We start from the raw sequence: 15,414 nt of genomic DNA, 5'->3' as shown, positions 1-15,414 counted from the left end.
GGAATCCTTATTCATCTGAGCCCTATGCATCTCAGCCCCATGTATTCCGACAAAACAAACATCTGCGCCGTAAAACTGAGTAATGCAACTTGAGTAATACAACCGTGACCAAGGTCTGAATGAACGAAATACAACTCAGACCTGAGAGTGGAATTGCCCTACAGCTTGAAAGCTCAATCTTAGAAAAACACAAATAAAGATCTCAAAGTCTTTTTTTCGAGCACTCCATTGTCCAGTTACTAAAATTATATCAGATTTTTTTCTCTTTCTTTGGCTGTCATTGATAAAGAAAATAATAAAAGGGGTAAGAATAGTTTGCTCGTAGAATAATTTCGCTCTCAGAAAAAGTGCTGACGTGTCCATTAGGATCAGACAGATTTACTGCTGCTAAACAACAGAGGCTCATACTCATGGTTCCCCACATGGACAGTTCGAAAGAGCGGAAAAAAATATGCTAGATTGGAGATCTACAGAATCTTAGTTTCTCGCGGAACAAAATAATTTCACTCTCAGGTGAATTCTTTATCAACCAAATATTGTGAGATCATGTCTTATTTTATGATAATTTGTTTTGCTTTTTAAGAGAAAGCGAATATTTTCCTTCTGTATGGTATATGACAAGCGTTTCTAAAGACATAAATAGTAAAACCATCTCTCCCCCCAGGGAGAGTAGAAACCTGGGATAATCTACAGCTATAAAGCTATAACCCACCCCCCTTGTCAGCTAAAAAATGAAATCGTTAAAAAAATGTATATAAACAAATTTCTGTTGAGTTTTGTGTAGCCTTTTCTAGCCCCCTCCCGTACAGAAATATCCTCCCAGACAAAAATCCTGGATATGGCCCTGACCTCAATAAAAGCAGATACTTGGAGTAGAATTTTAAAATCCTTTGAAGTGCGTGACCTCATAGTCATACTCATTTAAGTTTGAATTGTTGAAAAAATGTCATTGAAAACAATCAAGAAAGCAGCTAAACTGAACTTCCTGTGCCCAGGGCCGGAAAAGGGGTGATTAGAACGATAGGGCAGAAATCAGGCCGCGTGTTTGAAACGGTCCCTTACAGCCATCAAAACGACCATATTTCTTCGAAATTGAGAAATATTCTTAACAATTCCAGTAAGCGTTGCTTTTGGAGAGAGATCATTTTCCAGGGTAAAACCAATCAAAGACTATTTGTTATCAACAATGAATAAGAATAGATTAATTAGTTTAGCAATTATGTCGATTGAAAGAGAAGACACAAGGAAATTAGATTTTCAATCAATTTTAGAAGAATTATACTGAACAAAAACTTGGAAATATGTAAATTTATGTATTCATATTCCGTGATGTAAATTTCAAAAGGCATTTTCAACAGCTTCATAATATTTAGAGGACAAAAACCTAATTAACATAAGCTCAAAATGAGGACAAAAGACGACAAAAACGTATGCTCAAAATGAACTAACTGGACAATCAAATGAGACAAGATCGAAAGAACGACCTCAGAAATATAAATTTATGGGTGAAAATGAACAACCTAGACCATCCAAAGTGACAAGACCAATCTGAGCAGATAAGGCAAAGGCAATTGAAAAAAAATGTCTGAAGTAATGATACACGAAAATCAAGAACAAAGAAATATATAGATACAATACTTGCGAAAATAACAATTACAACGAATAAAAAAAAATTAAAGAATAAAGAATTGTGTGGCTAAAAGATAAAATGGCAGCGAGAATTACAACGACCCAAAAACAAAAGTGAAGAACACAAAAATATGCAGTTACAAGATATGCGACAATGAGGGTCAGAACGAATCAAAATTTAAATAAATAGCAACGAAATATGTGGTTAGAAGATATAAGACAGTGAGAAAAAGAAATTTGTAGTTGGAAGATAAGTGGCAGCGAGAATAACAAGCAACAGCAGGAATCAGAACATGTCAAAAATGAAAGTGAAGAACCAAGAATTGTAGGGTTAGCAGACAAGTAAAAGCGAATATCAGAACGTGTAGAAAATTACAGCAAAGAATAAAGATTGTTCTGTTAGAAGACAAGAGACAGTGAGAATCAAAACGAGTCAAAAATGAAGGTGAAGCAGAAAGAAATATTACGTTAGAAGAAGAACATCATCGCAATCTTTGACGTCCAAAACCAGAATAAAAAAAAACTATACTGGTTCTTATTTCCCTCTAAGTTTGGTAAGTATGTGACACCCTCAAAAAAGAAGTCTTGACGCAAGATTTTTACGCTCACCATCCTTATCATTCAAATACATTGAATCAGTCTTATGTTCTAAGAATGCATATCTAGGACTTCAAGTGTTCAATGGACAAAGTTTGGTTGGGATTCAAGGATTATTTGTCTTAGAATGTCCCAACCAAGTATGATTGTTCCCAGATCCCCATAAAAACACGACTAGCTGTTGCCAACAGTCAAGTCCAGTTGAGACTCAATTGTCTCTTCTATTGATACACTGATGACGTGTCACCCGACTCAAGTTAATTCCAGTTACCAACCAAGTTTTCTTTTTGAGCCTATAATCCATTCTGGTATGTATTGTGATAACAAAATTAAAGTGTTTTCTCTCCCATTCCTAGTCACCAGTCTCCCATTCCCAATAGAGGTAAGACACAGGGGAGACCAAAAAGGTACAGGTACGGACTAGCTATGTTTCTCACGAAGCTTTTGTTTCCCACACAGAGTCTGTGGGGTATATAAGAGTCAGAAAACCTACTAAGACACTTACTTATACTTCGCACTAAAAATTGTTGAGATCTGACAATTGCTTCTCGTAGAAGAGGAGACAAGTATCAATCTTACTTCCCACCAATTTTGGTTGAGGTTTGACAAACCTTTTCTGGTAAAGTATGCTGGGATAACAATAATTAAGGACTTCAAAACGACAGCGATTAAAATGGGAATTCTACCACTACCATTACTAAGAAAATAATCACTAAACCCTGAGGCCAACAAGCCTCCATCTTAGTCTGTCAAAAGCGTCACTCTTTTTTTCTCTTCTGTAAAGATCTCTATCCTATTTACTATATTCAATTTCTGTTAAATCTTTTCTTAAAACCTCTTACCCCTCGATTCGAAAATGTCCTGCTTTCTCTCAGGCCCAAGATAAACGGCCAAGAATCACAATTTTCGGCAGCCCGTCATTCATCATCCTTAAAACGTGACTTAACCCCCTAACCTCTTTTCCCCTTTAGCCCTTGAAACTTATAGGCTTGGTGGTATCAAGCCACGTTTTCTGCAGATCTTATTGCTTGATAAACAGTCATTCAAACGAAGTGCTTGCTCAGATGTTGATAATTTCATCTTTTCTTTGAACCTGAAGGAGCCTATTCTTGGGTTGGACTGGTGTCAGTTAGTGCAACAAAGATCAATTTTGTGAATTGTAAGCTTCTTGTTAGCAACAAAAAAATCCAACAATTCGTTACCAAGGCTCGTCAAACCTGACTAGAAGACTTGCGGAAAACATTAGCGGCTAAAATGTAAGAGAGCATTAGTTGTTTGATTTACAACAGTCAGATCTACCGTTTCTCCTAATGGTTGACAGACGAAGTGATCCTGTAACTCCTCTTTTAAATCTGTGAGATTATGAAAATGGGGTGGTGAAAGGCCATAAAAATGATTTAAAGGAAATTGGAAGTTATGGGAGGAGTCAGTAAAGAAGAAGCTTTGAATCGTTTGGTCTGGAAGAGGAGCATGTGTGACGTTCTTGGTCTCAGATAGCTTAGTGCTGCAATGAGCTGCCAACAGTAGTAAAGGAACAATTAAAACTTCAAGCCCTGGTGTTGCTGATTCTTTGGTTTGGGATGGGGTCAATGGTTTGACCCTGTAAGCTCTGCCAGAGTCAACCCAGCTCTAAATGGGTACCTGGCAAAATCTAGGGGAAAAACAAGGGAAGCGTCGAATGATTTGTCCCAATGCAGATGTTGCACTCCCAGCCGAAGGGATTGAATAAGGAGATTGGTACCTGCGCAACGCAGATCATATCCTGCGAAAGAGTTCTTTTTAAGTATTAACCAGATTTGAAAACCATACCATCAGCACCCGAAACCTTATTATTTTCAATCCCTTTAGTACCGTATCTAAGTCCTCCTAATAAATTTTTCTTCAGTCCCCAAATATCGAGCATTTTCATTGTCTTCTATATCATTTCCTGTGACTTTATCATGGCCTAGCACACATCAAGATGATCTGTCCGTCCCTCTTTAACACCTTTATTATAAAAAAAAACCGATGCTCCTTTTTATATCTTTAACTGGGGCTGGGATAGGCTCGGGCTGACTATTTTTTCTCAATTTCTTAGTATGACAATACAACATCATACTATGTCGGCTTGCTGTGTATTTCAGATCCTTGGCGATTTTCTTTCATGTGATTAATTTTCTTTACTTTTGCCTGAATAAATTTTTAATTTTTCCTGAATCAACCCTTTTTTATAATTTTTATTTATTTATATTTTCTTTTATTCTCCCTTTTGCTCTTCTTTCTGTGACTGTGAGCATAAGTGTTTTTTTTTTCTCGTGGCTTACTTTTCTGTTTTGAATGGTTGGCAATTGTTTTTCAAGAATTGTTTTTCGTTTCTGTTTTTCTTTTCCGTTTTTCTGTATAATCTGATTGTGACCAGTAGATTGTGAAGGGTATGAAGATCACTTGATTTGAGAATAATATGCAGAGAAATGAATTATGTTATGCTTTATTGATGTTTAATTTTTTTTTTTTTGTACTGTTTTTTTTTCTTCTTCTTTTTTTATCTCAGTAAGTAATTGGCTATGGTTCTCTGAGTTTACTATTCCGTATATACTCCAATAATTACAGGCCAAGGAGCCTTTGGGGGGACTAGCACAGTGTATTATTGTATGTGTATTGATAATGAACAAAATCTTATCTTATACCCTTAGCCCCTATTTCATACTTCCTTAAGTGGCAATTTGATGCTTTCTCTATTTCCTTTACATTCCATTTGCTTCAGAATATTTATGTATCTAAAGCTTCTTTAAAAAAATATCCCTATCTCTTTTATCAATCTTAAGGCTTTTCCTCTAATTTTCCTACCTGCTTTTCAGCTTTCCCTCCTAACAAATCTTTTGCTAAATCCAAAGTGTATGGCTCCGTTCCGCCATAAAAAAAATAATCTTTTTTCCCCAAACCTATCCCGTCCTAAAATACATCTTTAAATTAATCTTGGATACGACTAGATGGTGCTATTTAATTTTAACATCGATAGAATACTCCCGTATACCCTTGCATTCTGCATCGATTTTGCCGGTCTTCAATTTACAATAACATAGCCAGACTAGCTGTGTGACTACCTTGCGACTTTCTAGATTTTTGTGGAAATCTGACAACAATTTTTAGTGCGTTAATATCTCGATGACTATAATTTATGAGTCCCTCTCTCCAAAAAGGCTGGGTGGATCCCAGATTCCGAAAAGGAACAATTCAGTGACCCATTTCTTCCAACTTCTTTCCTGACAGTTCTTCCTAATCAGTTTCCTAATTTGTTCTAGGTTCTAGAGCGGTGTAACCAGGACATTAAACGTTACATCTGGCTAAGAGAAGTTCAGTTCTGAAGGTCCGGATGATATAAGACACTAGCTATTATTTACCATAAAATTCTGTTGAGACCCTGCAACGGGTAGATGTGCTGACAAGATCAGATGATGACAACATTACAGGAGACCCCTAACAACCTATGGGTTGGATGTCAACCAGATCTTTCTCAGTCGTTCTCTTTGCCCAAACTTAAATATTTATACAAAATTTCAGGAGTCTTTGAATAATCTCAAGTAAACTAAATAAGCAAACAAACCAACATTTGGGGTCTTGTGGTTGACTTTTCGAAGTTTATTACTTTCGAATCTATAAGACATACATAGTTTTAATCTGGAATTTTCGATGAGATTCTCCAGGCCCTGGAATTCTTCTGGCCCTCTATGGGTGCAACACCACATGATCCCTTAAAATTTTACTTTGGGACATAGGCCAGTTTCATATTTTTTTTTATGCTGTTTAATAAGCAAAAACACTGGAAGCACTATGGAATTCAGGGAATTTACAGGTACAAAATTATATTTTTTTTTATTTCTTGCAATTCTCTAGCTACATTTAATCCGAGAAGAAATAACCTACAGAAGCAGCAGCGTTGCTCCGCCGACTGCTTAAAGTTGTGTACATGAAAACTACTTCCAGTAGACTACTCAAAGGTTTTCGCCAAGGAGTATACTCTTTTGTGAGGATCGAAAAATAGACTGTCAGCCCCCACCCTCCCCGACACTACTAGTCGGTGAGGTCAATTGAAGTATCGATTAGTTAAGTCCGATAATTTCGTGAGCGTCCCTTTTTCTGTGCGTCAGAGGCAATGCCCTCTGATGCACAGAAATACATAGTTTCGAATTCCTGTTTTATTTAATTTACGACGACCTGAAACTTAGTTGTACTACTCACTAGAAGCAATCCGAAAGTTGATACGAAAGCAGTTTCAATTCTATACCACTGAACTGGTTATACTAAAAAAAAAAAACCTACACATTTTCAGTTTCTCTCACGTAAGAGGACTTAACATCTGAATAAGAGTGTAAACTGACGTTAGTGTTAGCCCCAAAAACCATCAACGACCTTTTACCAACTAGGAAAATCAAATTATTTATTCGTATAATTATACTGAAAAAATGTCAAGTTTCGCCAAATGCTAGATGGCGTTGAGGGTTTTGACACTAGCACTAGTTTCCTGCTCTTGTAAGTTGAGTTCTTGCATTTATGTTTTGGTTAACAGGAAGAAAATTATTTGATACTCAAGAGACCTTTTGAAAAAAAAAGCAACAATATTTCTATACGAGAAAGTATTATTTGAGTATCATTTATGCCAGACATATGATTTTAAGATTTTACAGAATACAGAGAACAAACACATAATTTTTGCTGGTGCTTTGTTTTCTCTCTTTTTTTTGCTTTCATTCCAGAAGTATACAGAAATTCATGAACTTTAATATGGTCAATTGTAATTAAATTTTCATTATTGTTTATTTGACCGATTCATATTTGTCCATTAACATTAGTTTCTTGTACATGTATTTTGACGATTCAACTTAGAATCGTTTAAAATTAATTCTTTTCGGGAACAGAAAGAAAATTAGTTGATAGCCAAGAACCCTTAAAAAAAAGCTCGTATTGTTTATACTACAAGAAAGTACCCAAACATTTTTGACAGATTTATGGTTTTAAGCTTACATAGAATATAGAGAACAAACGAATATTTTTTTTTTTTGCCTTCATTACAAATGAATGTAGAAATGCATGAATTTTTACATGATCAATTACAATTATATTTACAATATTAATTATTGTACCAATTTATATTTGATCATTAAGCTTAGTATCTTTGATGTGTGTTTTGACAATTCAACTTGGAATCATTTGAAATATATATATTTAAGCTGTATGGTCTCAGCTCCAAAACTGACAAAATATACGTGGATTATAATCAATGTTTTCGGACCAGAATAAGAAGATAATAAGAAAAAAGATATGCATACTTGGATTGCTCCAGTCTCTTGGTTATGATATATCCAAAAACCTTTCCACTGTTCATCGTCTAGGATACCAATAGTTCTTGTAAAATTCTTGTCCAACAGGGAACCAACTTTTCCCTTTCGTATTGACGAATATGTATTGTTTCCAGCTCCTATTGCTATTTCATACATCATTCCAAATTCCTAGGAAAAAATTAAAAAGGAAAAATTCCAGTTAATACAAGTTATTGTTTGAGTTTAAGTTCAGATGATATGATCGATATATATGATATATATCGCGTTTTGATGATATATATCGATGATATATATCGCGTTTTAATATATCGCGATTATATATATCGCGGAAAATGATGATATATATCGCGTTTTAAATCCTGAGAAATTCAAATGAATTTAAATTCAAAGTTAAATTTAAAGTTAAACTTCATTGAAATTAAATTAAAATTTAATTCAAATTCGAAAAATTCAAGTGAATTTAAGAAAAAAAATGGGCATTGTCATTTTAATATACATATGCTGATATTTATTCCTTAAAATATCAATTAATTTTTTATTTCTTAAAGTTATAAAATGAAAACATTAAAAAAATGTTTGTAGTAAAGTACAAATTATATTCTGGCTTACAGAAAGCATAGGGGTTTATAACCCTGCTCATATAAATTCCTACTCGTTTTGAGTTTAACTCTGTTATTTATTTTAATTTCAGTTTGTTTTCGGTTTCATTTATTTATTGATGCTGATATGTGGTAGTTGTATGCTTGGTAGATTATTTTATTCTATTCATTTTAAATATTTTCAGGGAAAAAGACTGAGCCTCTTCTAAAGTTAAATAACCATGTTTGTTTCAACCCCGAAAGCCTTGTTATATGATATTTACACTATTTAGAACAGAATGGCTATCTCAAAATTTCTAGTAGATACATTTTGGGACAATACGACGTGTGTCTTTGCGTGGTGAGGGGGGGGTTTGTAGCCGCCCTACGATCACTTTGACTCTTAAAAAGAGCGCTAGTGCGTCTGATTACCAATCCAATGTGCCCCCTCTGAAGTTTATATGACCATGCTCTCTATAAAAACCTTATATGTACCCAGGACATAACTTACAACCCTTGCCCTGAGGGCTGGGGGATTTTTTATCCTCAAAGACATAATTTCCAGACCTTTCACGTATTTTGAAAAAATGGCCATATTAAAATTGTGATCGAAAATGTTTTGGAAATGATGGGCGTGGGGGGGGGTGATTCTCCCTCCGATTACTCTCGACTGTTAAAAGTGCAATAATCCTCTCAATTTCCAATCGAATGAGCTCTTTTTGAAGTTTTTACGATAACGCTTTCAATAAAAACCTCATATGCCCCCAGGGCACAACTTAAAGCCTTACCCCTGAGGGCTGTGGGGGGTCGTCATACTCATAGACACAATTACCCGACTCTTCTACTACGTTCAAAAAAATGGCTATATCAGAATGTTGATCCGAAGTGTTTGAGGAAATGATGGGTGTGGGGAGGGGGGCATTCGCCCTCAAATTGCTTGTGACTAATAATAACGGCACCAGCCCTCTCAATTCCCAATTGAATGAGCCCTTTTTGAAGTTTCTACGACAATGCTTTCTATAAGAACCTCATATGCCCCCAGGATATAACTTACAACCTTTGCCCTGGGGGTTGTGGGAGGTTTGTCATCCTTAAAGACATAATTTCCGGACCTTTCAACTACGTTAAACAAAATGGCTATCTCAAATTTTGATTGAATGTGTTCGGGGAAATAGTGGGCGTGAAAGTTTCCCTTCAATCACTTTCGACTATTAAAAAGGGCAATAGCCCTTTCAATTTCCAATCGAATGAGTCCTTTTTGAAGTTTCTACAACAACACTTTCCATAAAAACCTTATGTGCCCCCATCGCATAGCTTACAACCCCTATCCTGAGGGCTGTGGGGGGGTTGTCATTCTCAAAGACCTAATTTCCAGAACTTTCAACTACGTTGACAAAATAGCTATCCCAAATTTTTGATTGGACGTGTTTGGGGAAATGGTGGGCGTGACAGGGGGGTTAGTTGCCATCCAATCATTTTCTACTATAAAAATGGCACTAGCTCTTTCAATTTTCAATCGAATAGCCCCTTTTTAAGTTTATACGACAAGCCTGTCTATAAAAACAATACGAGGCTGGGGGGGGGTATCCACCCTTCCATAACTCTCGATCTTGAAAAGGACACTAGGAATTCTGATTACCAATACAATGAACCCTCCTCCGAAGTATATACGATCAGTTTTTCTATATAAAACTTATCTTACTATTATCTTACTTATTATATAAGGACTTACAGCCCTTGCCCTGAGGGCCACTGGGGGGGTGTCATCCTCAAAGATATAATTTATGGACCTTACAATTACGTTGAACAAAATGCCTATCTCAAAATTTTTATTGGATGTGTTTGGGGAAGAGGAGAACATGGGAGGGGGGATTAGTAGCCCTCCGAAAATTTTCGACTATTAAAAAGGGCACTAGCCCTTTCAATTTCCAACGAATGAGCTATTATACGAATGAGATCTTTTAATACGTTGAACAAACTGGCAATCTCAAATTTTAATTGAAAGCGTTTGGGGAAATGACGGGCGTGGGGAGGCATTTGCCCTCTGATCACTTTCGACTAACAAAAAGCCACTAGTCCTCTCAATTTCCATTCAAGTGAGGCCTTTTTGAAGCTTCTATAACAAAACTTTTTATAAAAATGTTATATGCCCAATGGCATAATTTATGATCCTTGTCCTGAGGGCTATCGGGGGGGGGTGTCATCCTCAAATTTTCAGACCTTTCAACTACGTCGAACAACATGAATATATCAAAATGTTGGTCAGAAATATTTGGGGAAATGATGGGAATTGGGGGAGGGGGGTCTTCCTCCAATTACTTTCAACTATCCAAAAGGACAATAAGATTGGACAATATTTGGAAATCTAAATTTCCAAAAAATAGCCCTTTTTGAATTTTTTACGAGAACACTTTCTATAAAAATCCTTTTATGCCCCAGGGCATAACTTACAAATTGGGGAAATATGGTGGGTGTGAGAGGAGGTTTAATTACTCTCCACTTCCTTTCGACTATTAAAAAGGGCAGTAGCCCTTTCAATTTCCAATCAAATGAGCCCTTTTTGAAATTTCTACAACAACTTTCTATATAAACTTCCTTATATGCCCCCAGGGAATAACTTGCAACCCTTGCACTAAGGGCCCTGAGGGGGTTATGATCCTAAAAGACCGAATTTCTAGAACTTTCAGCTACGTTGAACAAAATGGATATCTCAAAATTGCTTGGATATGTTTTGGGAATGGTGGGCGTGAGAGGGGGGTTAGTTGCCCTTCAATCACTTTCGACTATTGCAAAGGTCACTAGACCTTTCAATTTCCAATCGAAAGAACCCTTTTTGAAGTTTCTACCAAATCACTTTCTATAAAATCCTTATACGCCCCCAGGACATAACTTACAACCCTTGTCCTGAGGGATGTGGGGTTATAATCCTTAAAGACCTAATTTTCAAAACTTTCAACTATGTTGAACAATATGGATATCCAAAAATTTTTATTGGATGTGTTTTTGGAAAAGGTGGACGTGAGAGGGGGTTATTTGCCCTCAAATCACTTTTGACTATTAAAAAGGCACTAGCCCTTTGAATTTCCAATCGAATGAGCCCTTTTTCAAGTTTCTACGACAAAGATTTCAATAAAAGCCTTATATGCCCCCAGGACATAACTTATAACCCTTGCCTAAAAGACTGGGGGGGGGTGTCCTGCTCAAAGGTATAATTTCAAGAATTTTCAACTGCGTGGAACAAAATGGTTATCTCAAAATTTTGATTGGATGTGTTTGGGAAAATGGTGGGCGTGGAAGGGGTGTTACTTGCCTTCTAATCACTTTCTACTATTAAAAAGTGGACTAGCCATTTCAATTTCCAATCGAATGAGCCCTTTTTGAAAATTTTACGAAAACGCTTTCTATAAAACCTTTTATGCCCCCAGGACATAACTTACAATCTTAGCACTGAGGGTTGTGGGGGTTCGTCATACTCAAGGATATAGTTTTTTCTACCCTTCAACTAACTTCAACAAAAGGGCTATATCAAAATGTTGATCGGAAGTGTTTGGGGAAATGCCGGGCGTGAGAGGGGGTTAATTACTCTCCATTCACTTTTGACTATTAAAAGGAGCACTAGCCCTTTCAATTTCCAATCAAATGAGCCCTATTTGACGTTTCCACAGCAAAAATTTCCATGAAAACCTTACACCTCCCCAGGTTATAACTTACAACCTTTTCCCTGAGGGCTTTGAGGGGGTTATCATTCTCAAAGACCTAATTTCCAGAACTTTCAACTACGTTAAACAATATGGATATCTCAAAATTTTGATTGGATATATTTGGGAAAATGGTGGGCGTGAGATGGGGTTAAGTTGCCCTTCCATCACTTTGCCTACCATCACACCCAATAGGGACTAGCCATTTCAATTTCCAATCGAATGAGCCCTTTTTGAGGTTTTTACGAGAACGCTTTCTATAAAAACTTTTTATGCCCCCAGGGCATAACTTACAACCTTAGCACTGAGAGTTGTGGGGGGGGTTGTCATAATCAAGGATATAGTTTTTTTACCCTTCAACTACTTTCAAAAAAATGGCTATATCAAAATGTTGATCGGAAGTGTTTGGGGAAATGCCGGGCGTGAGAGGGGGGTTAATTAGTCTCCGTTCACTTTTGACTGTTAAAAAGAGCACTATTCCTTTCAATTTCCAATCAAATGAGCCCTATTTGAAGTTTCCACAGCAAAACTTTCGATGAAAACCTTACAAGCCCCCAGGTTATAACTTTCAACCCTTGCCCTGAGGGCTCTGAGGGGGTTGTCATTCTCAAAGACCTAATTTCCAGAACTTTCCACTTTGTTGAACAATATGGATATCTCAAAATTTTGATTGAATATGTTTGGGGGAATGGTGGGCGTGAGATGGGGTTAAGTTGCCCTTCCATCACTTTCGACCATTAAAAAGGGCACTAGCCCTTTTCAATTGAATGAGCCCTTTATGAAGATTTTACAACATTGCTTTCTATAAGAACCATATATGCCCCCATATCATAACTTAAAACCCTGGCCCTGAGGCCTGTGGGGGGGAGGTGGTTGTCATCCTTAAAGACCTAATTTCCAAAACTCTCAACTACGTTGAATAAAATGACTATCTCAAAATTTTGATTGGATGTGTTTGGGAAAAATATGGGCATGAGATTGGGGTTAGTTGCCCGCTAATCACTTTTTACTATAAAATGAGCACTAGCTCTTTCAATTTTCAATCGAATAGGCCCTTTTTTAATTTTATACGACAAGCCTTTCTATAAAAACAAAACGAGGCTGCGGGGGGTATCCACCCTTCGATCACTCTCAATCTTGAAAAGGACACTAGAACTTCTGATTACCAATCTAATAAGCTCTCCAAAGAAGTATATACAATAAGTTTTTCTATATACACCTTATCTGCCCCCTAGGGCATAACTTACAGCCCTTGCCCTGAGGGCTGCTGGGGGGGGGTGTCATCCTCAAAGACATAATTTATGGACCTTTCAACTATGTTGAACAAAATGCCTATCTCAAAATTTTTATTGGATGTGTTTGGGAAAGGTTAACGTGGGAGGGGGGTTAGTTGCCCTCCGAACACTTTCGACTATTAAAAAGGGCAAGAGCCCTTTAAATTTCCAACGAATGAGCTATTATACGAGTGAGATCTTTTAATACTTTGAACAAAATGGATATCTCAAATTTTAATTCGAAGTGTTTGGGGAAATGATGAGCGTGGGGTGAGGGGTATTTGCCCTCAGATCACTTTCGCCTAGTAAAAAGGCACTAGTCCTCTCAATTTCCAATCCAGTGAGGCCTTTTTGAAGCTTCTACGACAAAACTTTGTATAAAAATCCTTTATGCCCCAAGGGCATAATTTACGACCCTTGTCCTGAGGGCTATCGGGGGGAGGGGTGTCATCCTCAAATTTCCAGATCTTTCAACTACGTTGAACAACATGGATATATAAAAATTTGGATCGGAATTGTTTGGGGAAATGATGGGCGTGGGGGGGGAGATTCCCCCTCCAATCACAGTTGACCACTAAAAAGGGCAACAGCCCCCCGTATGTCCAAAAAAAATAGCACTTCTTAAAATTTATACGACAAAGCTTTATATAAAACCTTTTATGCCCCCAGGACAAAACTTACAGTCTTAGCACTGGGGGATTTGGGGGGTGATCTTACTCAAAGACTTATTTTTTGGACCCTTCAAATACCTTCAACAAAATGGCCATATCAAAATGATAATCGGAAGTGTTTGGGGAAATGATGGGTGTGACGGAGGGGGGCATTCGTCCTCCGATTCCAGTTCTAATTTCCAAAACTTTCAACAAAGTTGAACAAAATGGCTATCTGAAAATTTTGATTGGATGTGTTTGGGGGAAGGGTGGGTCTGAGAGGGGGGTTTGTCACCCTCCAATCACTTTAGACTATTCAAAAGGGCACTAGCCCTCATTGAAAATTCATCTAGGATTCCCGCATAAAACAAAGTGCAACAAGCGACCAAAAGGTACAGTAGTTGAAAATCATCCTAATTTTTGATTTAACTATGTAGAAGATAAAGTTTTTCTATAAAGATGGAAATTGGAAATGCTTGAGAGTTAATTGTAGGCGGGGTGAATGCCTCTCTCAAGCATTTTGCCCCTTTACCTACTTTCTAAAAATACGATTTCTTGGTATTTTCATCGAAAATACCTTTTTTGTCATTGAAAAATAACAAAAATTGCCCCTCCCCATTGATTTAAAACCTACATTTTGCCCTCCCCCTAAATTTTTGGGAATTTACACCCGTGGAAAGGGTGGATATTTTGAAAGACTTTGGGCTGGCTTTGGTCCGAAAATGAGAGAGATTAAAAATTCCTGTATGATTCAAGTCTGAAACAATTGTAATATACTGTCCTGTGTCCTAAAATAGTTGGTTTAGGAGGAGTATGAAAAAAGGGTATGCCTCTGGCCCCTGATCCTCCATCCATACCAATTGAAAATTCTTGCGCGATTCAATTTCAAACAAGGTAAAACACACTTAGGCTCTATTGAGAAGTTTGTAACTGGAGGGGCTGAGAAATGTTGAAGGGGCCGCGAGTAGTATTGCATTAATAATTCCAAGCAGAGCCCTGTCCCAGCATTTTGAGCAGAGCCCTGTGCCAACATTCCGAGCAGAGCCATGCCCAACATTCTGAGCAGTGCCCATATCCAATGTCCTATTGGAATTGCTAACCCTCATATCCTCTCTCTGCATTTAATCAGAGCCATGACATATTCCTGGAAACAATTATTCTCAATAAAAGAATGCTATTGCTCTGAGTGGGCCTATAGGACGTCATTTCAAGCGCACATTCTTATCTCAAGTTCTGCGATAATGATTCTAGGAATTTTTCACTAGCAGTGCCAAGATTTCAAGCGGGCTTATTGATCACATGACCTTTGATATAAGAATTCTAGTTTCATTTGTGAAGAATTTCGTGCAATATTTGAAATGAATTCGAACTCACATGATATGTAATCAACGTAGCTTTGTTATGAGTTCTATATACAACTGGTAGAGATCTTTTCTTGCTCAAATGGTATCGAGTAGATTATTTACTACTGATTGTTGATAATTGATTATGTTTACAGCCGACTAGGTATCATTTTTATCAAGAACAATGTTTAACGGCCATTACTCCAATCCTGCCGACTTCATAGTCAAAGTCATATATGGCGTTAATGTCAACTATATTTATAGATGGTTTCATGTTTCCTTTTACATCGATTTTTTTTAGCTCTTAAGCTGAAAAATTTATAGAAT

General features: G+C 37.0%; 1 protein-coding gene across 1 annotated transcript in view; it reads right to left on the bottom strand.

Moving 5' to 3' along the window:
- LOC148947572 (uncharacterized) overlaps positions 1–15,414 on the bottom strand; it is a 248,227-nt gene that overhangs the window by 160,085 nt on the left and 72,728 nt on the right. Inside the window, exon 4 of the mRNA XM_089096156.1 lies at positions 7,533–7,712. Coding sequence (XP_088952282.1) covers positions 7,533–7,712 — 180 coding nt within the window. The remainder of the gene's footprint in view (positions 1–7,532; positions 7,713–15,414) is intronic.

The sequence above is a fragment of the Artemia sp. Qi Xiang Cuo genome, chromosome 10 (genome assembly GCF_049724085.1).
Source record: "Artemia sp. Qi Xiang Cuo chromosome 10, ASM4972408v1, whole genome shotgun sequence".
In the NCBI taxonomy this organism is placed as follows: domain Eukaryota; kingdom Metazoa; phylum Arthropoda; class Branchiopoda; order Anostraca; family Artemiidae; genus Artemia; species Artemia sp. Qi Xiang Cuo.
This window is presented reverse-complemented; position numbering and strand designations above follow the sequence as displayed.